Source organism: Schistocerca gregaria, chromosome 5 (assembly GCF_023897955.1).
Source record: "Schistocerca gregaria isolate iqSchGreg1 chromosome 5, iqSchGreg1.2, whole genome shotgun sequence".
NCBI lineage: Eukaryota > Metazoa > Arthropoda > Insecta > Orthoptera > Acrididae > Schistocerca > Schistocerca gregaria.
Window position 1 is genome coordinate 573,275,483 of NC_064924.1, and position 23,784 is coordinate 573,299,266.

At 43.4% G+C, this 23,784-nt stretch overlaps 1 protein-coding gene across 1 annotated transcript in view; it reads right to left on the reverse strand.

Annotated features, from left to right (window-relative positions):
- The window catches only part of LOC126273412 (uncharacterized), a 125,071-nt gene that overhangs the window by 21,521 nt on the left and 79,766 nt on the right, over positions 1 to 23,784 (reverse strand). Inside the window, exon 3 of the mRNA XM_049976963.1 lies at positions 22,400 to 22,494. Coding sequence (XP_049832920.1) covers positions 22,400 to 22,494 — 95 coding nt within the window. The remainder of the gene's footprint in view (positions 1 to 22,399; positions 22,495 to 23,784) is intronic.

A 23,784-nucleotide genomic window follows, 5' to 3' on the forward strand; every position in this document is an offset into this window, starting at 1 on the left:
AAGAGACTATTTATGTTTGAGTATTTCGAAACTTAACTAGAAAATGAACTTGAATATCAGTTTAGGAAAGAGTATAACTTGGAAAGCAAAAATGTTATAATGTTTGTTGCTTTAAAGTTGTTTCCAGAAACTACTTGCTACACAAATGGCATCATACAACTCTTTGTTTTGAGCTTGTTTGAAGTAAAAGTTTATTGGAGATTCTCTTATTTTGTAGAGGTTTTGTCAGGGTAAAGAGTGTTACAATAGTACAAAATTAATGGTCTCAAATGAAATAGTAATCCAATTCTTCCTTAATGCTACATAATTTTGAAAATGTGTATAGTTTTGTTGTTACACTGAAAGGGATAGTTTGTGGGACCACATTTCTTTTCCATCATAATACAAAGGACAAATCAGATTAGTAGGTTTCTGGTTAATAAATCATGAAGTGATTACTGATAAGCAAAGATAAAAGATTTGTATGCTGTGTCTCATTATTGCTTTTCTATAGTAAATGTGTGTATTAATTGTACTTCACTATTATCATGTGCTATCTGATCTTGTGTGGGTAATGGAGAGCAAGTTTACCCTATATTAGTTAAAGGCAAAAGTAATGATTAAATTAAACAAGAAAAAGGGCTCATTTGCAAATCTTGTGACTGATTAGCTGCTAAAGTCACAACTGCTGCTAACCACTGTGTAATTTGTCCATTTGGGTGTGTTCATTGCACTTCGTAGAACAAAATGAAGTTCATTTTGAAGTAGTAAAAATAGGTTCTTTATAAATAATATTTTACATTATTATGCCTAATTGGGCTGGCGGCCGTATAACTATATCGATTAACGGTAATCAGTTACTGTTACTTTTTGCAAAATTATTTTCTTTCTGCTAACTATCTACAGCTATTTTTACGAAATTAAGGTTCGATACCAATTTTCCGTTAGTCACACTCGATCAAACTTCTAAACTCCTCTCAGAGGGTAACATCTACTGAAAATTTAGGCCATATGTGGCAAATTTGCTACCGCAGCAGTGTAATACATGGCTGCCTTGGGATGGAAATAAACCTTCTTGTCACTAGCTAAAATGCATGCCGGTAAAACAAGCGGAGCAGTAGAATTATAAGCCCTCCGGAACAAAATTATGAAGTCGCCCGGCTCTCGGGATGAGAACGAGTTTCTGTGCGTGGGACAAGCTAAATTATGCGAGCCGGTCGCTCTGGCCTAGCGGTTCTAGGCACTTCAGTCTGGAACCACGCTGCTGCTAAGGTCCAGGTTAGAATCCTGCCTCGGGCATGGATGTGTGTGATGTCCTTAGGTTAGTTAGATTTAAGTAGTTCTATGACCTCAGATGTTACGTCCCATAGTGATTAGAGCCATTTTTTTTAAAATTATGCGAGGTCTGCTAATTATGAGGGTAATAAAAGAGAAATTCGGCCTTATGCAAAGGGATACCAACAGTTTGCAAAAGGAATGGTGGAAATGAATCTCACACCATAGGCACCCTCTGCCACATCCTGCACGGTGACTTGTGGAGTACGTTTGTAGGCGTAAATGCCAATCCACGCACCACAGCGGCCTGAAGGCGAATTATTGTTATTGCTGAGACTGTAATGTGTCGGTGCGTAGAAGGTGGCTAGGCAGCGTGGGCATATTTTAGGGATTTGATTAAAAATTTATTTCGAATGTATCACTTGCGTCTTTCGAACACTTTCTCAGCATGAAATCTCACCGGGCGTACGTGTCTGAGAACTGAGAACCGTGGCATCAGCATCACGCCAACACTTCCTGTGTTGTGCTGAATAAAAATCACACCCATCGGTAGGCATCCAATACGAGGTATGAGAAAGGAGTCTCTGGCCACGACTTGGGAAGCAGAAACACAGTCGAGGGGAGGAGAACATAAGCGAACGCGTGTTTCGGCTTACGGTGGATACTTACCGTTTCTGAAAAAAGACAGTCAAAGTTTTCGAGGTATTTTCCAGATACTATATGTGCCTTTTACGGGGTGATATTGTCAGACAAAGTGGGTGCACAGTGGTCAGCGTCGAGGCTTGTAAATTTTGCGCCCTGTGTTCTAAATCCGATTATTGCTTCTATCTTTGTTTTTCATTTGTATACTCATGGCAGTAGAATATGACTACACGGATGTTTTCCAGTGTACATTGACATAACGTTGTTCTTATTCGTCTACTAATTATATGTCACACGACTGTAGTGAAAAAAAGAGAAAATTGTTTGAAACTGTTTTCGATGAAAGTCCTGTAGTGTATATTGATTCACAATCCATTACGAGCGCCAGGTTTCGGAAAAGTGATCCATTATGCATGGTTCTTATAGTACGTTAACGATTTAGGAGACACTCTGACCAGCCGTCTTAGATTGTTTGCAGGTGATGCTTTCGTTTATAGTCTACTAAAATCAACAGAAAGCCAGAATGAACTAGAAAATGATTTAGATACGATATCTGATTGGTGCGGAAAGTGGCAGTTAATCCCGAACATTAAAAGACGTCAGGTCGTACTAAATAAAATTCTTTGAAGCTTCAGTTGCACCATAAATCAGACGTAGTTAAAAGCTTTTGATTCAATTAAATACTTAGGGCACACAGTTACCAATAATTTAAACTGGAACCGTATTCCTGTGGAGAAGGCCAACGAAACCTTTCGTTCTAGTGGCAAAACACGTAGAAGATGCAATAAATCTAATGAAGTCACTATTTCCATTAAGCTTGTTTGTTCTCTTTTGGAGTAAGCTGCTGGACACTGGATGTTGGTTTTCTAGTAGGTACCAATCATACTGGAGGACACATTTTGTTTATATGGCAGGAGCACTACAAATGTAGTGTGTGGACAATAAGTTGGAAATGTGGGTCTCACGGAGAGTGTGCCAGAGATAAGTCCCTGCGGTCGCACTATCCGCTGTGTCCTCGATGGCTCAGTCGGATAGAGGGTCTGCCCTGTAAGCAGGAGATTCCCGATTCGAGTCCCGGTCGGGGCACACATTTTCTCTAACTGTTCCCGTTGATATTTATCAACGCCTGTAAGCAGCTAATGATTTGAATTGCATTGTAATTTCACATTTTGGTTATGTAGATGAATGATATGTAGAAGACGGCTTGCTTAAATCAGGTGAGCACAGTGGCATAGACCACAGCTACGGTTTTTGAGGAAGAGGGCGAGAATGTGACGCATAGGAGGTCTGCGAGAAAGACAGCCCGTAGCACGCAAGTGACACAGCAGGTTTTCGGTGGTAAGGGGGGGACTGAGCGAGTAACTATTTCAGGCGAGTTTAATAATTCTTGACAGTGCGTTTAAACGCATTCAAGCTCTCAACAGAACACGACAAAGACCTTTAGTGCGTACCTTTTCAATTACGAGTACATACTGATTCCCCATGGACCTTGCACGGAATCGAGCGTAAGCAAAGTGTGACGGACAAGACAACTAGCGAGGCGTCACAAATTCGTTGCGGGACCCGTATTTCTAGTAGGCCCATAAGTACACTAGGTGTGTCAGACGAAAGCTGCAATCAGAAAGGGAATCATTGGCGTAGAAAGACAATCTACGCTTCTCACCGTCTGGAAGGGTTTGATAGTTCTGTGCAGAGTGTAAAGCAGTGTGCGAGTAGTACGTTATAGTTGGAAGAAGGTTTCCTGGATGATGATGCAATGAGCTTATTGCTCAAAACAAAACATAAAAACAATCTAAAATAAGCAAAAGTTTTTATTTAACTGAAGGAGCAGATGTTGTGGAAGATGATTTGTGCTGCCGTCGAGTCATTACTGGAAGGTTACAAATGGCTCTGTGGAAGAGAAAGTGAAATAGCTAAGCTGTTACGAAGTGAGACGAACGTATCAGCGCCACCCAGCAAAACTGACTGCCTCAAGAACTATTCCTAGTATTTGAGAGTAATAACAAATGATATTCTTTTTCTTAGGCTTTCTAGGTGATTCGTTCTCATCTCGTAGAATCAGATGTACTGCCGGTGCTCCACGTCTTCCCAAAACGATATTTCGACGTAGTATCTCGACGTCTTCATCAGATGTTCCCTGAGACTGGTCGCTTTGTTGACTCGGTCCTAAATTCATGTCTGGGCGGTGCCTGGTGTTCCCTAACGTCTGCGTCCGCTATAGTGTGGCATGGAATCCGGTTTTAGAACTACTGCAGAAAGCACAGAAAAAAGTTATTTCCCTAGTAATGAACTTTAGACGGCAAGGAATATAAATAACAGGATCAGACCTCATACGGAGCACCAGGTGGCAAGTGTGTCCTCGGGTGACAGCCACAGTGGTCACGGACAAGACAAGGAACAGTATCAAACGACAGTCGGCAGCGACCGCCACAAGGAAGTGCTACAGCGTGCGCGGACATGATATGCAACTCCAACAGCATCCTGATGCAGCAGGAAGCGTACCTCGCAGGCGCGTAAGGAATTCAGAGCGCCCGGAAGTCGCAGACAGCATATGGAACAGGTACAGCTTCACGATACTACTAGGAAAGCGCGTGGCGGGGGCGTACCTGATATGGAACGCCGTGGGACCGTCACCGCGGAAGACAGCCGCAACTGGGGTGGACGGAAAAGAACCGAGCGAGGTGGCGCAGTGGTTAGGACACTGGACTCGTATCCGGGAGCACGATGGTTCGAGCCCTTGCGCGGGCATCCTAATTTAGGTTTTTCGTGATTTCCCTAAATCTCCCGATGGGAGCGACGACCTCGCTGTTTGGTACCCTCCATCAATTCAGCCAGCCAACCGGACGGAAAAGAGAGAGCCTGGAGGCGGATACCACCGCCAGAAACGGGCACGAGTTGGCGGACGGCATAGTGAACAATATGCGCCGCCGGCATAAATATGGGACCCTGTCAGCATAGCGATCAGCCTCAGGGAACTACCGTTGAAGGCGCCGACTTACGACGTCGAAGCTTTGGAAGGCAGGGACCACTGGCAGTACAAGCGAATCTACGAGATGACAACGATATTGTCGTTAGTGATGTTCAGAGTGCCCTATAATTTGCCACAGACAACACATTAAGCAAAACACTCATTTAAGCTTTGTTGATATATACTGAACAGTATATATGACGATAGTGCAGCGTCTATTAGATTCCATCACAATAATGATAAATTCAAAACTGATAGAGGAGGCAGACGAGGAGATTCCATGATATCTTGAGGTGTCTCGTGTTCTACTGGATATCAGTGTCGTCCAAGCACAATATTTCGACAACGTCAGTCGTTATCCTCATCAGGTTTTACCTGAGAAACACGTGATGAAGAAAAGGGGTCACGCTGTCAAAATATCGTCAACAGATCGCCGGGCAAGCCTGAAGAATCACGCGGAGATTCCACGCTACAGAAACTTACAGGAAGTGTTCAAATACCTAGACTGAGAAAATAAAGAACGAATTCGTGTTAATGTATCATAATTTCTGGACAACCTTCGTTTTTCTTTTCATATTGTAAAGTCTGATTTTAATGAAGGCAAACTGTAACATTAGAGAAAATTTGGAAGTAGTCCTGAAAACAGCTATAATAGAAAATGTATACTCAGCCTCTAAAAAGGAAAATAGTGCATATTAGCAACGAAATCACAGAACTAGTTTTTGAGTTTTTGTTTTTAGGGAAGATGAAAGAAATAAACAAAAGAGACATTATGGTTTGAATTGCTTCGTGTTAACTATGAAGGATTTTCAAAATTAAGGTTTTAAGGTGCCTGAAGAGGGAAGTTTACAATGATTGCGTATTATGAACTGCGAATTACGACAGTGAGACATGGAGCTTTAATGCGAAACACACTCAAAAAATGAGGACTGGTCAACGACAAATGAAGAGATGAGTGTTGAGAACTATTGGGAAACAGACGAAATCAAGCAAATGGATTAGAGATAAGGCTGGGGTGTAGGACACAATTATGAGCGCAATGAAAAATAAATAGTGAGAGTTATTGGTCCACACAGCAAGGTGAATGGACGACATGCGAGCGAAGGGAGTTCTCTATGCCAAGAAGGCGACGTAAGGGATGGTGTGTGTGTGTGTGTGTGTGTGTGTGTGTGTGTGTGTGTGTGTGTGGAAGTGTGGGGGAGAAGGGTGGGAGGGGGCGCGGTACACTACACTAGAAACATGCAACAGCATGTATGTATCCAGGAGTGGATATCAAATGGGTAGTGGCTAGCCATAGTTGGGTTTTGAAGTACACAACGCTGCAGTACAAACTGCTAACGTTTCTACAGCGCGTCTCTTGTGCTGAAGACCGTCACACGCTGACAATAAATTTTTCATTACTATGCTGTCGTCTACAGTGCTCATGTCATGTGATAAGATATTTAGAAACTACAGGGTGTTGCATATTTCTGTAGAAGGTAGTAGTATTGGTCAAAACTAGAAGAAAAGCCCCTCTAATTGTGTGTCTGGGAACCGAGACCTGTTTGTATATGGGTACTTTCATTTGTGATAACTAACGTGTAGCATTTGCAAATGAGGCAGAATTCGCAAGAGATGGAAATTACCACAATACACAAGTGTGGGCAGATGCAAGTCCTCGAGCAGTCATCGAGGTGAGGAATCAGAATTGCTTCAGTATCAGTGTGTGGGCTGGAATTGCCGGTGACAAGTCTCCTAAGGCTATACACTTCACCGGACTGATTAACAAATACTGTGTACCACCAACTTCCGTGCGAGGAATCACCAGCGTTATTGGGGAAAGTTACCCTTGCAGAAGCACAACGGTTATGGTCTACGCACATCGAAGATTTTGCTACTGAACGTACCTGACTGTACCTCGCCGCAACGTTTGAGGGGCAATGGATTGTTGGTGTACGCCCAACCCACAGACAATGTGCAGACGCTACGGGTACATGTCATCAACACATGTGACGCAGTTCAAATGGAGCCGGGCGTATTCGAAAGAGGACGTGATTCAGTGCGAAGAAGGGCTGAGGCATGGATGAGGATGCAGTTCTGGCTATAGTTCTTGTATGTAACCTACAGATGGGAATCAAGAGTGAGGATTGACCAATATCTGAACAAGTATTGATTTTCGGACATATGATCTTAGGAAGTTCCTTCTAGTTGTGACACTTTTTTTTTAAACAGCCTGTATTTTCGCCATCGAGTATGATGATGAGGTCCCATACTCCTTGACAGAGCGAAGGGGACGATGCGGGAGACCCGCACCGCCGTACTAGGCAAGGTGCTAGAGGAGGTTGTTTGCCATTGCCTTCCTCCGACCGTAAAGGGGGTGAATGATGATGATGAGGATGACACAACAACACCCAGTCATCTCGAGGCAGGTGAAAGTCCTTGAACTCGCAGGGAATCGAACCCGGGGCCCCGTGCTCGGGAAACGAGAACGCTACCGCGAGACCATGAGTATACTTGTCTAATAATTGAGTTTTCACTTTTTTGTAATTCGTAGGATTTTTATTCCATTAACATTATCAAGACAAAGTGTTTTTCAATGAATCAAAGAGCGCATTACTTTCCAGCACTAACAATGACGTTAAATGTTCGTGAAGCGTGTAAAAATAAGAGCGCAAGATTACAATTGTAAATAATACATGGTTTTATATAGTAAAAACTAGCAATATTTATTCATTTATGATGTAAAAAATTGGGAATTATTGATATAACAATACATCTGGTAAACAGCCGCCACGATTTTGGCGACAAACACATACTTTTATACTGAAATTTTCAATAACGGTTTTGCATAAATGTCTGTAGAAATATCGCTGTAATTCGTTGGGACAGTGTTTGATTTCAGCTCTCAATTCTTGGGTGATCTTCGTCTTATTGGTGTAAACCAGAGACTTCAGAAAACCCACACAAAAAAAATTCCAAAAGTGTTAAATCTCAAGATTGTGGCGACAGGTTCTGGTTGGCGAAACCGAAGATGACACGACCAGGAAAAGACTCTTGTAAGATCGTCTACGTTTCACGGACGGCAAGGCAAGTGGCAAGGTCCTGTTGAAATCACATGTCTTCAGGAGCAATGGCTTCCAATTGAGGTGAAAAAAATGGTCACAACGCACACCAAAGAGTGGCACGCTGGGGACGAATTTTTTTCTCATAAATCATTCGTTTATTTTCTGAGTCCCGAATTCGGCAATTATGACTATCGCCGAAGCCATGGAGGTGGAAATGGGACTCGTCGCTGACGATAATTTGGTCCCCAGCATTGGCAGTCACGTCTTGTTGTTCAGTGATCCAATAGGTGAACTAACTTCGTTGTGCAGGGGCTACTGAGTCAACTGGATTTTGTGAGCATGGAGATGATAGTATTTAGCGAGGATACGCTTAAGAGTGGCTGTTGATGAGTACAACTCTCGTGCACGATGACCAGCCGAGGTGCCTGAGCTCTCGGGTGTATTGTCGCTAACTGCCACGAAGTTAGTTTTTGAACGACGAGTATTAGACGTGCCGTATGTTCTACACCAACACGTGAACGAGTACTTTCGAATTTTGAGAGTATTCTTTTCACAGTTGATGAATTTGGAACTTTATTTCTAGCAAAAATCTGACGCGTTTTTCTACATCTACATCTACATCCATACTCCGCAAGCCACCTGACGGTGTGTGGCGGAGGGTACCCTGAGTACCTCTATCGGTTCTCCCTTCTATTCCAGTCTCGTATTGTACGTGGAAAGAAGGATTGTCGGTATGCTTCTATGTGGGCTCTAATCTCTCTGATTTTATCCTCATGATCTCTTCGGGAGATATACGTAGGAGGGAGCAATATACTGCTTGACTCTTCGGTAAAGGTATGTTCTCAAAACTTTAACAGAAGCTCGTACCGAGCTACTGAGCGTCTCTCCTGCAGAGTCTTCCACTGGAGTTTATCTATCATCTCCGTAACGCTTTCGCGATTACTAAATGATCCTGTAACGAAGCGCGCTGCTCTCCGTTGGATCTTCTCTATCTCTTCTATCAACCCTACCTGGTGCGGATCCCACACTGCTGAGCAGTATTCAAGCATTGGGCGAACAAGCGTACTGTATCCTACTTCCTTTGTTGTCGGATTGCATTTCCTTAGGATTCTTCCAATGAATCTCAGTCTGGCATCTGCTTTACCGACGATCAACTTTATATGATCATTCCATTTTAAATCACTCCTAATGCGTACTCCCAGATAATTTATGGAATTAACTGCTTCCAGTTGCTGACGTGCTATTTTGTAGCTAAATGATAAGGGACCTATCTTTCTATGTATTCGCATCACATTACACTTGTCTACATTGAGATTCAATTGCCATTCCGTGCACCATGCGTCAATTCGCTGCAGATCCTCCTGCATTTCAGTACAATTTTCCATTGTTGCAACCTCTCGATACACCACAGCATCATCTGCAAAAAGCCTCAGTGAACTTCCGATGTCTTCCACCAGGTCATTTATGTATATTGTGAACAGCAACGGTCCTATGACACTCCCCTGCGGCACACCTGAAATCACTCTTACTTCGGAAGACTTCTCTCCATTGAGAATGACATGCTGCGTTCTGTTATCTAGGAACTCCTCAATCCAATCACACAATTGATCTGATAGTCCGTATGCTCTTACTTTGTTCATTAAATGACTGTGGGGAACTGTGTCAAACGCCTTGCGGAAGTCAAGAAACACGGCATCTACCTGTGAACCCGTGTCTAAGGCCCTCTGAGTCTCGTGGACGAATAGCGCGAGCTGGGTTTCACACGACCGTCTTTTACGAAACCCATGCTGATTCCTGCAGAGTAGATTTCTAGTCTCCAGAAAAGACATTATACTCGAACATAATACGTGTTCCAAAATTCTACAACTGATCGACGTTAGAGATATAGGTCTATAGTTCTGCACATCTGTTCGACGTCCCTTCTTGAAAACGGGGATGACCTGTGCCCTTTTCCAATCCTTTGGAACACTTCGCTCTTCTAGAGACCTACGGTACACCGGTGCAAGAAGGGGGGCAAGTTCCTTCGCGTACTCTGTGTAAAATCGAACTGGTATTTCATCAGGACCAGCGGCCTTTCCTCTTTTGAGCGATTTTAATTGTTTCTCTATCCCTCTGTCGTCTACTTCGATATCTACCATTTTGTCAACTGTGCGACAATCTAGAGAAGGAAGCACAGTGCAGTCTTCCTCTGTGAAACAGCTTTGGAAGAAGACATTTAGTAATTCGGCCTTTAGTCTGTCATCCTCTGTTTCAGTACCATTTTGGTCACAGAGTGCCTGGACATTTTGTTTTGATCCACCTACCGCTTTGACATAGGACCAAAATTTCTTAGGATTTTCTGCCAAGTCAGTACATAGAACTTTACTTTCGTATTCATTGAAAGCCTCTCGCATAGCCCTCCTCACACTGCATTTCGCTTCGCGTAATTTTTGTTTGTCTGCAAGGCTTTGGCTATGTTTATGTTTGCTGTGAAGTTCCCTTTGCTGCCGCAGCAGTTTTCTAACTCGGTTGTTGTACCACGGTGGCTCTTTTCCATCTCTTACGATCTTGCTTGGCACATACTCAAATAACGCATATTGTACGATGGTTTTGAACTTTGTCCTCTGATCCTCAACACTATCTGTACTTGAGACAAAACTTTTGTGTTGAGACATCAAGTACTCTGAAATCCGCTTTTTTTCAAATCATTGCAACCAGACTTTCAATATTTTGTTAGTAATGCTCAACAATAAGGTCGCGTTGTTGTATCATGTAGGTTTCCTTGTTTACCCATTCCTACCTGTCTCCTTCCGATTTGTCACAGTTAGCGACCTATCAAATCCGAATAGCCAAAACAGCGCGTAATTCGAAACTTTCTCTCTTATTGGAACACCTTGTCCATTTAACATCTACAACAATACCCCACAAGTCACGCGATGTATGTGACTGAGGGTACTTCTCGTACTACTAAGTCATCTCCTTTCCCTGTTCCACCCACTAATGTCGCGAAGAAAAGAATGGTAGTGGCTGTGCCTCTAAATTAGTTCTAATTTCTCGGGTTTCCTCGTCGTAATCATTTCACGAGATGTATGTTGGGGAAAGTAGTAAGTTGTCCGACTCTTCCCGGAAAGTTACCTCTCGAATTTTCGATGGTTAACTTCTCCGTAATGCACAACGCTTCTCTTGTAGCATCTGCTTCTGGAGTTTGCTGGCCATCTCTGTTACGCTCTCGCGCCGGCTAAACAATCACGCGACGAAACGCGCCGCTTTTCGTTGGACCTTCTCTATACCTTCTATCGGTCCTCCCTGGTAAGGCTCCCACATTGATGAACAAATGCTCAGCAACCTGTCGAACAAGCGCCTTTTAAACCTCTTCTTTCGTGCATGAGTTACATTTACATAAGAGACTTACTATGAATCTCAGTCTGGCGTCTGCTTTCCTTGCTGCTTGTTTAATGTGGTATTTCCACTTAAGGTCGCTCTGAATAGTTACTCCTACATATTTTACGGTAGATCCGCGCTGTAACAAATATGTAGGAGAAGGCTACGTGAAGAATCATGGTTTGTAGGGCATTGGTGTTTGTTTCCTATTTGCGCTAGGAATATGGGTTTAAAATATTTTGCTTTGGTGCGGAGCAGTGGCCATTTGTGTAGCTATGCTACATTATATTAAGCGATATTTGAACTGAAAATCGGAGCTGGCGTCCAGGCAAATTGCGCAAGTCGATTAATTCCTTTTGTACAAAAAATTTAATTGGGCTGAAATTAATGCTAAGCTAACAGCACAATTTGTAAGTGTACCGTTCAGATTTTTCGTGTAAAAACATGCAATAAAAACAGGTTTTTGTAGGATGTTTTTAAAACGCACCAATTCTATACTTAAAACTTACAATAACCGGTTCAAACTTTGCACAAAGATAGATAAATGAATGAAGTCAAAACGAATTTTTTTTATCGAGTAATCTTTATCCGTTGTCAAGATACGATGATATAAGGTCGAGATAAATGTAGCCTCCCCCCATGAACCATGGACCTTGCCGTTGGTGGGGAGGCTTGCGTGCCTCAGCGATACAGATGGCCGTACCGTAGGTGCAACCACAACGGAGGGGTATCTGTTGAGAGGCCAGACAAACGTGTGGTTCCTGAAGAGGGGCAGCAGCCTTTTCAGTAGTTGCAGGGGCAACAGTCTGGATGATTGACTGATCTGGCCTTGCAACATTAACCAAAACGGCTTTGCTGTGCTGGTACTGCGAACGGCTGAAAGCAAGGGGAAACTACAGCCGTAATTTTTCCCGAGGACATGCAGCTTTACTGTATGATTAAATGATGATGGCATCCTCTTGGGTAAAATATTCCGGAGGTAAAATAGTCCCCCATTCGGATCTCCGGGCGGGGACTACTCAGGAGGATGTCGTTATAAGGAGAAAGAAAACTGGCGTTCTACGGATCGGAGCGTGGAATGTCAGATCCCTTAATCGGGCAGGTAGGTTAGAAAATTTAAAAAGGGAAATGGATAGGTTAAAGTTAGATATAGTGGGAATTAGTGAAGTTCGGTGGCAGGAGGAACAAGACTTCTGGTCAGGTGACTACAGGGTTAAAAACACAAAATCAAATAGGGGTAATGCAGGAGTAGGTTTAATAATGAATAGGAAAATAGGAATGCGGGTAAGCTACTACAAACAGCATAGTGAACGCATTATTGTGGCCAAGATAGATACGAAGCCCACACCTACTACAGTAGTACAAGTTTATATGCCAACTAGCTCTGCAGATGACGAAGAAATTGAAGAAATGTACGATGAAATAAAAGAAATTATTCAGATAGTGAAGGGAGACGAAAATTTAATAGTAATTGGTGAATGGAATTCGAGTGTAGGAAAAGGGAGAGAAGGAAACATAGTAGGTGAATATGGATTGGGGCTAAGAAATGAAAGAGGAAGCCGCCTAGTAGAATTTTGCACAGAGCACAACTTAATCATAGCTAACACTTGGTTTAAGAATCACGAAAGAAGGTTGTATACGTGGAAGAACCCTGGAGATACTAAAAGGTATCAGATAGATTATATAATGGTAAGACAGAGATTTAGGAACCAGGTTTTAAGTTGTAAGACATTTCCAGGGGCAGATGTGGACTCTGACCACAATCTATTGGTTATGACCTGTAGATTAAAACTGAAGAAACTGCAAAAATGTGGGAAATTAAGGAGATGGGACCTGGATAAACTAAAAGAACCAGAGGTTGTACAGAGTTTCAGGGAGAGCATAAGGGAACAATTGACAGGAATAGGGGAAAGAAATACAGTAGAAGAAGAATGGGTAGCTCTGAGGGATGTAGTAGTGAAGGCAGCAGAGGATAAAGTAGGTACAAAGACGAGGGCTGCTAGAAATCCTTGGGTAACAGAAGAAATATTGAATTTAATTGATGAAAGGAGAAAATATACAAATGCAGTAAATGAAGCAGGCCAAAAGGAATACAAACGTCTCAAAAATGAGATCGACAGGAAGTGCAAAATGGCTAAACAGGGATGGCTAGAGGACAAATGTAAGGATGTAGAAGCTTATCTCACTAGGGGTAAGATAGATACTGCCTACAGGAAAATTAAAGAGACCTTTGGAGAGAAGAGAACCACGTGTATGAATATCAAGAGCTCAGATGGCAGCCCAGTTCTAAGCAAAGAAGGGAAGGCAGAAAGGTGGAAGGAGTATATAGAAGGTTTATACAAGGGCGATGTACTTGAGGACAATATTATGGAAATAGAAGAGGATGTAGATGAAGACGAAATGGGAGATACGATACTGCGTGAAGAGTTTGACAGAGCACTGAAAGACCTGAGTCGAAACAAGGCCCCCGGAGTAGACAACATTCCATTAGAACTACTGACGGCCTTGGGAGAGCCAGTAATGACAAAACTCTACCAGCTGGTGAGCAAGATGTATGAGACAGGCGAAATACCCTCAGACTTCAAGAAGAATATAATAATTACAATCCCAAAGAAAGCAGGTGCTGACAGATGTGAAAATTACCGAACTATCAGTTTAATAAGCCACGGCTGCAAAATACTAACGCGAATTCTTTACAGACGAATGGAAAAACTGGTAGATGCAGGCCTCGGGGAAGATCAGTTTGGATTCCGTAGAAATGTTGGAACACGTGAGGCAATACTGACCTTACGACTTATCTTAGAAGAAAGATTAAGAAAAGGCAAACCTACGTTTCTAGCATTTGTAGACTTAGAGAAAGCTTTTGACAATGTTGACTGGAATACTCTTTTTCAAATTCTAAAGGTGGCAGGGGTAAAATACAGGGAGCGAAAGGCTATTTATAATTTGTACAGAAACCAGATGGCAGTAATAAGAGTCGAGGGGCATGAAAGGGAAGCAGTGGTTGGGAAAGGAGTGAGACAGGGTTGTAGCCTCTCCCCGATGTTATTCAATCTGTATATTGAGCAAGCAGTAAAGGAAACAAAAGAAAAATTTGGAGTAGGTATTAAAATTCATGGAGACGAAGTAAAAACTTTGAGGTTCACCGATGACATTGTAATTCTGTCAGAGACGGCAAAGGACTTGGAAGAGCAGTTGAACGGAATGGACAGTGTCTTGAAAGGAGGATATAAGATGAACATTAACAAAAGCAAAACGAGGATAATGGAATGTAGTCAAATTAAATCGGGTGATGCTGAGGGAATTAGATTAGGAAATGAGACACTTAAAGTAGTAAAGGAGTTTTGCTATTTAGGAAGTAAAATAACTGATGATGGTCGAAGTAGAGAGGATATAAAATGTAGACTGGCAATGGCAAGGAAAGCGTTTCTGAAGAAGAGAAATTTGTTAACATCGAATATAGATTTATGTATCAGGAAGTCCTTTCTGAAAGTATTTGTTTGGAGTGTAGCCATGTATGGAAGTGAAACATGGACGATAACTAGTTGGGACAAGAAGAGAATAGAAGCTTTCGAAATGTGGTGCTACAGAAGAATACTGAAGATAAGGTGGATAGATCACGTAACTAATGAGGAGGTATTGAATAGGATTGGGGAGAAGAGAAGTTTGTGGCACAACTTGACTAGAAGAAGGGATCGCTTGGTAGGACATGTTTTGAGGCATCAAGGGATTACAAATTTAGCATTGGAGGGCAGCGTGGAGGGTAAAAATCGTAGAGGGAGACCGAGAGATGAGTACACTAAGCAGATTCAGAAGGATGTAGGTTGCAGTAGGTACTGGGAGATGAAGCAGCTTGCACAGGATAGAGTAGCATGGAGAGCTGCATCAAACCAGTCTCAGGACTGAAGACAACAACAACAACAACAACATAAATGTAGCACGTAAAATTCGTTCTTACCTGAATTGAATGCCTGGAAGTGAAGCAAATAAATAAAAAAAAATCATTATTACGATCAAATTGAAAACTTGCTTTCAAAAAGCTACATTTGGATTTTACGTACAAAAAACACGTTTTTTGTGAGATTTTTTAATGCACACTCCATCTGTGTTTCAAACTTGGCGAATCGGCTCAAATTTTATAAGAAGTTAGGTAAATACATGTAATTAGTGGTTATCCTGTTGTTTTAAGAGAGCTTTATACGCTGCCACGACATAAGCAAAAAAAAAAAAAAAACCTATAAACCTATGCCGGATCACCCGTCGCCGCAGTCAACAAAAATTTACATCTGTTGCAAAGCTGTGGCGGCTTACGTCAAAGTTATGGTAAAGTTGGAATCCAAAATATAAGATGCTACTATCATAGCACAAAAAAGGCGAACATGTCCTGGGCAGAGTTAGGGATGTAAAAGAATGGACTTAGTTTTCCGAACTATCTGGAAGCTTCAAAGACATTTAAATCAAAACGTCTTGACACATATGCGAGCTTTTGCAAGGTAACCCCACTACCCCAGCTCAGTGAGCTCTTTTAGCTGTAAGGAGTTGCCACACCTGCATCTCGCAATTTATATGCCAAAGCCCTCGATCCTTTGCCCAAAACCCTGGAGATTCGTCAGTCGTAGTAAACATGAGATGACATGTGTCGTGTTATACGACATTACATCATGTATCGTGTTGCTTTAACTGACACGTGAAGGGGGTACTAGTTCTAACAAGTAAAAAGGGCGAATATGTCAAGATGTTTTGATTTAAATGTCTTTGAAGCTGCCAGATAAGTCGGAAACCTATTTCGCTCCCTTTACATCCGCAACTTTGCCCAGGATAAATTCGCCTTTTTTGTGCTATGATGGAAGCATTTTTCATCCTGGTGTTACATTCACTTACGTTCAGAGTCAACTGCAAGAGTCTGCAGCATTCACCAATCCTCTTTCGGTCATTCTGCAAATAGACGCTGTCTTCTGGTGTTGCTTCTTTCTTATAGACAGTTGCATCATATGCAAAGAGTGTTAAAGAGCTTCCGCCGCTTTCTACTCCAGCATTTACGTACCACGTAAACAGTAACGGTCCTATCACACCTCCTCGGGCTACTCTGGAAATTTCCTATACATTATCGTCCTTGTTCGGTTAAGAGCGACCTATAAAGTTCTGTCTGCAAAGAGGTTCGCCTCTCGGTAAGCTCGTATTTTTTTTTCACTAAACGACATTGTGGGACGGTACCAACGTCCTTCCTGCAGTCACGGAACTCGGCATCAACCTGAACGCTGTTGTTTACAGCCCTACGGATCTCATGGAAAAATACAGCGAGCTGAGTTTCGAAAGATTTCTGTTTGCGGAATCCATGTTGATTTATATAGAGAAGATTTTAGTTGTCCTAAAAGTTCACAATTCATTAACATAAAACATGTTCCGAGACTGAAGTCAACGAGATAGGCATCTAATTATGTGCTACTGCTCTGTGACTCTTCTTAAAAACGTGGGTGACCTGTGCTTTCTTCCAGTCACCAGGTACCCTTTGTTGCTCAAGTGATCTACGATAAATTACTGCTAGGAGGGGGGCAATTTCTTTCGCAATATCTTTGTTAATCTTACAGGTATTTCATCTGATCCTGATGCCTTTCCACTACTAAGCGATTATAGTTTCTTTTCTGTTAAGCAGTTAGTTATCTCAGTATCTGCCATTTCGACTTTCTCACGATTGGTGAATGGAGGGACCATATTACGAAATTCCGCGGTGACAAAATTCACAGTATTTAGGTTTTTCTCTCTGTTATATTCCGTTAAGGTATGACCACAGTGGCTGAATAGTTGATTTATAACTGATTGGGATTTTACGTAAGACGAATACCTTTACGGTTTTTAGTCAGATTGGTTAACAGAATTTTACTTTCAAGGTCGTTGAACGCTTGTCTCACAGCTCTCTTTATGCTCATTTTCGCTTCGTTCAGCTTTTGTTTGTCAGTTAGCTTTCGATTTTTCTTGAATCTGAGATGAAGCTCTCCTTGTTTACTTGGCAGTTTTTTAACATGGCTTTTAAATAACGGTGTGTTTTTCATCCTTTAAGAGTGTGTTCAATCTAAGGCGTATTGAACGATGCTTATGAACTACTTCCATTTGTGCTCCACATTTTCGTCCTCAGCATTGAATATTTGATGTTGACTACTTACATACTCTGCACTTTCTGTCCTGTCACTATTGCCAAGTGAATACCTTTTTCCTAGCATTCTTAATACTCCCAGTTGCTATCACAGCCTTGTGATCACTGATAACTTCCTCTTCGTCTAGTCATTCGATAAATTCAGGTCTGTTTGTTACTAGGGAGTCAAAGACTTTATCTTCATGAGTTGGTTCTCTAATTGTCTGCTCTAAGTAATTTTCGGACAAGATACTCACAATGGTGTCACACGGATACCCACCTCTGGCAGTATTTTTGATAGCATGCCTCTCCCAATCTACACCTGCCGAATTGAAATCAGCCCCTATTACAGGGGCATGATCAGGAAAGTTATTAATGATATTCTACAAGTTCTCTCTGAAGCTCTTTACTTCCCAGGCAGCCTACAAAAGCATCCGATTACCATTTTGATCGATCTTTGATGCTTAACTTCACCAGATCAATTCACGTTCGGAAACTGTGAGAACCTCACTGGATATAATCGAATTATTTACTGCATTAAATATGGCGCCACCATTGGCGAATAACATAGCCCTAAAATTTCGTTTCTCTTCTCTTCTCGTTTCAAACTTTTTTTTGTTCCTAATAATATCTGGGCGTTATAATCTTCAATAAGCGATACTAATTCTAGCAAGTTTCCTTGAATGCTTCTGCAGTTTACTGATATGTCTAATCTGCAAGGACGAGCATTCCCTGAGAACATTGTGGCTGATTATCTTCGAATTTGGCAGGAGATTGTCTCAGATTCCAAAGGTGAGTGTTGCTCTGATCTAAAAAAAACCTTTCTGCACGTCACACAACCCAGTAACCGCTTCCTGCATGCGGTGCACGCTTGCCCTATTTAGAGGAGCCCTACAATTCTCCAACCGATAGTGGAGATAGAGAAATTCGCTTCCGATATCGTCGCAGGATCGTTTGAGCCTCTGGTTTAGACATTCCACTCTGCTACAAAGCAGTGGAGTGCGATCGACCCTGCTTGCGATGCTACAGATAGTGAGCTTTGCCTGCACTCCACGTGCGATGCTAGTTGCCTTAATCAGACCAGGCATCTGGCGAAAGGAATCAAGGATGGCCTCCTCGGAACCCAGTGGCAGTCGCCATTCGAGCCGACATGCGCCACTGCTCGATGGTCTCCAGCAGAGCCTCCTCCACGACTCGGACGAAAACCACGGCAAACATAACGTATGCATGTGCATTTTCAACTTCTAGCAGCGCAATGAACAGTCCATTAAATTTCGGGCATGCAGCCGCGCAAATAAAATTTTCTCTACTGATATTTCGGCCGCGAATCGTCCGGCCATCCTCAGAGTGAGTCACAAGACTGACGACAAGATGCCAAGTGCGGCCTTTTATGCTCTACCGCAACGGTACTGTGCACGCGGATCACACACGCTGGTTGGTGGCAAAGAACTAAGGTAACACATGCGCCGCCTGTGGCGAAGGCATACTGGCATTCGATTCGCTTGCCGATGTATGATCGGCGGCGGTGACACCATCATGACTTCTCTGCAGTTGAAGTACCCCACGAGCCGGATTCCATGGTTTATCCAAGTTAAAACCATTATCTCTGTTTACTAAATAATTAGCTGATCTAATCAGAGACAGCTTCCTTTAAGACAGATTCCCAAACGGAAGAGGTAGATGTTAAAATCTTCACATCACTGTAATTCATGGAATGCCCTTTATCAATACAATTTTGGCCACAGCTGACTTGTCTGGCTTTAATAAGCGTGTGTATCTTCGATGCTCCACACATCTCTCATGAACGGTGCGTGTTGTTTGACGTATCTACGACTTTTCACAATTTCCGCAAGGAATCTGACACACACTCGCTTTACAAAGCTGTAAATCGTTCTTCACAGAGGCGAGTAAAGCTGCAATCTTCGTCGGGGGCCGGAAGAACACCTTAACACAGTGTTTCTCAAGAATACGGTGAACGACAACATCCACTGTATCTGGTATGGAAATAGAAAAAGACGGCTGCCTCCCGTTTTTGGACGTTATCGTTCACCGTAAAGTTGATGGCACATTAGGAGATGACGTATATCGGAAACCAATACACACAAATCTATATCCTTATGCCAGTAGCTGCCATGACCCTTCACAGACCGTAGGCGTCCTTAAGACCTTAGTGCATAGGGCGCACTGTATATCCGATAAAGATAATTTGCAAGACGAGCTCGCATAACTCAAAAGCATTTTTGAATCGAATGGATTTTCTCTGCAACAAATTCGTAGGGCATTCAATGCAAAACCTAGAATGCAGGTAGTGATGGAGAAGAAAATAGTAAATCCTTCAGATCTAGTGCGTTTTTGCACTATGTGAGTGCTCTTTCCTCGAAGATAGGCCGTATTCTTGAGAAACACTGTGTTAAGGTGATCTTCCGGCCCCCACGAAGATTGCAGCTTTACTCACCTCTGTGAAGAACGATTTACATCTTCGTAAAGAGGGTGTCTATCAGATTACTTGCGGAAATTGTGAAACGTCGTACACAGGTCAAACAACAAGCACCGTTCATGACAGATGTGTGGAGCATCGAAGATACACACGCTTATTACAGCCAGACAAGTCAGCTGTGGCCGAAAATTGTTTTGATACAGCGCATTCCATGAATTACAGTGGTGTAAAGATTTTAACATCCACCTGTTCCGTTTGGGAATCTGTCTTCAAGGAAACTGTAGAGATTAGATTAGCTAATAATTTAATACACTCCTGGAAATGGAAAAAAGAACACATTGACACCGGTGTGTCAGACCCACCATACTTGCTCCGGACACTGCGAGAGGGCTGTACAAGCAATGATCACACGCACGGCACAGCGGACACACCAGGAACCGCGGTGTTGGCCGTCGAATGGCGCTAGCTGCGGAGCATTTGTGCACCGCCGCCGTCAGTGTCAGCCAGTTTGCCGTGGCATACGGAGCTCCATCGCAGTCTTTAACACTGGTAGCATGCCGCGACAGCGTGGACGTGAACCGTATGTGCAGTTGACGGACTTTGAGCGAGGGCGTATAGTGGGCATGCGGGAGGCCGGGTGGAAGTACCGCCGAATTGCTCAACACGTGGGGCGTGAGGTCTCCACAGTACATCGATGTTGTCGCCAGTGGTCGGCGGAAGGTGCACGTGCCCGTCGACCTGGGACCGGACCGCAGCGACGCACGGATGCACGCCAAGACCGTAGGATCCTACGCAGTGCCGTAGGGGACCACACCGCCACTTCCCAGCAAATTAGGGACACTGTTGCTCCTGGGGTATCGGCGAGGACCATTCGCAACCGTCTCCATGAAGCTGGGCTACGGTCCCGCACACCGTTAGGCCGTCTTCCGCTCACGCCCCAACATCGTGCAGCCTGCCTCCAGTGGTGTCGCGACAGGCGTGAATGGAGGGACGAATGGAGACGTGTCGTCTTCAGCGATGAGAGTCGCTTCTGCCTTGATGCCAATGATGGTCGTATGCGTGTTTGGCGCCGTGCAGGTGAGCGCCACAATCAGGACTGCATACGACCGAGGCACACAGGGCCAACACCCAGCATCATGGTGTGGGGAGCCGATCTCCTACACTGGCCGTACACCTCTGGTGATCGTCGAGGGGACACTGAATAGTGCATGGTACATCCAAACCGTCATCGAACCCATCGTTCTACTATTCCTAGACCGGCAAGGGAACTTGCTGTTCCAATACGACAGTGCATGTCCGCATGTATCCCGTGCCACCGAACGTGCTCTAGAAGGTGTAAGTCAACTACCCTGGCCAGCAAGATCTCCGGATCTGTCCCCCATTGAGCATGTTTTGGACTGGATGAAGCGTCGTCTCACGCGGTCTACACGTCCAGCACGAACGCTGGTCCAACTGAGGCGCCAGGTGGAAATGGCATGGCAAGCCGTTCAACAGGACTACATCCAGCATCTCTACGATCGTCTCCGTGGGAGAATAGCAGCCTGCATTGCTGCGAAAGGTGGATATACACTGTACTAGTGCCGACATTGTGCATGCTCTGTTGCCTGTGTCTATGTGCCTGTGGTTCTGTCAGTGTGATCATGTGATGTATCTGACCCCAGGAATTTGTCAATAAAGTTTCCCCTTCCTGGGACAATGAATTCACGGTGTTCTTATTTCAATTTCCAGGAGTGTACATAGAGATAATGGTTTTAATTTGGACAAACCATGGAATCCGGCTCGTGGGGTAATTAAACTACAGAGAAGTCGTCATGGTGACACCGCCGCCGATCGTACACCGATAAGCGAATCGAATGTCTGTTCGCCTTCGCCACAGGCGGCGCATGTGTCAGCGTATTTCTCTGTCGCCCACCAGCATCTGTGACCATCATGTGCAGTACCGCCGCGGTGGAGCATATAAGGCCGCACTTAGCATCTTGTCCTTCAGTCTTGTGACTCACGCTGAGGATGGCCGGACCATACGCGACCGAAATATCAGTATAGGATATTTTATTTGCTCGACTTCATGCCCGAAATTTAATGGACTATATCGTATGCACACTGGTATTCTTTCCCGCCCTGTCTGCTATTTCCCTGAGGGACTCCAATGAACATCTAACGTTGGAACATCCAGTGAGTAACTAATATACCCAACAGCGGCACTTGTCTGGACTGGGTTGTCTTTTGGTCCAGCAGGAGGGACTTAGAAGTATTATCGACACTGGGTAGCACCTCGTACTTGTTGCTAAGGCATAAGGAGCCAAGCGTTCTGTGGATCCCTCTTTTGCCTTCCGTCTCGTGATACGCGAACCGACCTCTGTCCGCCACTCAGACACGAGTACAGACGGATCGATCAGAAGTCGCGTAATGGAAGCCGCAGCGACAACCAGGTCACAGGGGGATTCTAACGCACTGGAAAGACCGTAATAAACTCACTACCCACTGGTACTGTAGCTGCCAATTGCTGAGCTGGGAATCTCGAAAGTTCTGTAGTTTTGCACGTGACTGACAGAATAAATACTTGCCTCGTCTTCTGGTCCTGCAACACTTGACACAGCAGAAAGTAACGCCTCCGAACATAAGGATGACTCCGCTCACCGCACCGGCTATCTCTGCCACCCTAAAACAAAAATACATTGGCGCTTTGGAATACCATGAGAATCTTCTACGAATGTGTGAGCTACATTTAATGTGAACCCATAGAATTCAAGAACTCTTTAATGTGAAGTATACCGAAATTTTCGTACTAGGTGTGGCTAGAAAATAATGGGGCTTTTCTGTCACAGAGAAAGTAACGATGCGCCAAAGAGGTACAACCAAGAGCTGTGAAGCGTGGAACCTTCCCAGTCGAATGCGGCATGTCTGGTGTCTGTAGCAAAATCACTGTAAAGCTATTGAAACCTATCCGTTGCTAAAAGAAATGTATAGCGAAGATTTTTTATCACGTACGCGAGTTCTTGAATGCTTCGAGCGTTTCCAGAATGGCCTAGAAGACGTTGAAGATGATTCTGGCCCGGGACGCCTTTCAGCATAAAAAAGGATGAAGATGCTAAAAAAATTAGGTGATCTGATTCGATCTGACCGTCGCTTGAGTAATAGATCGTTTACTTAAACCGTAGGGATTGACAAAGAATCCGTAAGACAAATTTTATATAACCAATTTAACATAAGAAAAGTGTGTGGGAAACTAGTGCTGAAAATTCTCACGATCGAGCGAAAATAAGCCCGTGAAAATGTTTGTATTGTCAGTTTGAATACCACCAAAAATGATCCCGATTCCTTGGAATGGTTGATAACATGTGACGAATCTTGATTTTTCACTTATGATCCAGAAACTAAGCGCCAGTCCATGCATTGGAAGGGGCTCACTTCACCGACAGCAAGAAAAACTCGAATGAGCAAATAAAGATTATAGCGATGTTGATGTTTTTTTAGATATTCATAGAATCGTGTATCTTCACTGGATTCCTGAAGGTTAAACTATTAATCAGCGTTACTACAGGGATTGTTTTGCTCGACTTCGTGAAAAAAAAAAAAGATCCGAACTGTGAAAGAAGGGATCATGGGTTCTGCATCAATACAACACATCATCTTATACTACAATGTCTATTAAGAGGTTTCCAGCGAAATACAGCATTCCTGTGTTAGACCGCGCCCTTTATTCACCTGACCTACTTCGGCCGAATGCTTCTAAAGTAGGATGGACAGCTTTTGTGCAGGAATAAGAAACATTGTGCCACAAGGAAGCCATTCAGCTTAAATTTGAATTTATTTTTCATTTTTCATTTTTTGGGGCCTGTAGCAATTTCATGATTATTACCCATCTACACTGCTGTGTAAACTGTTTTTATTTTATATCATTCATGACGAGTCCATTTCGGCATATTGTCATCATCAGTTGTTCTGTAAG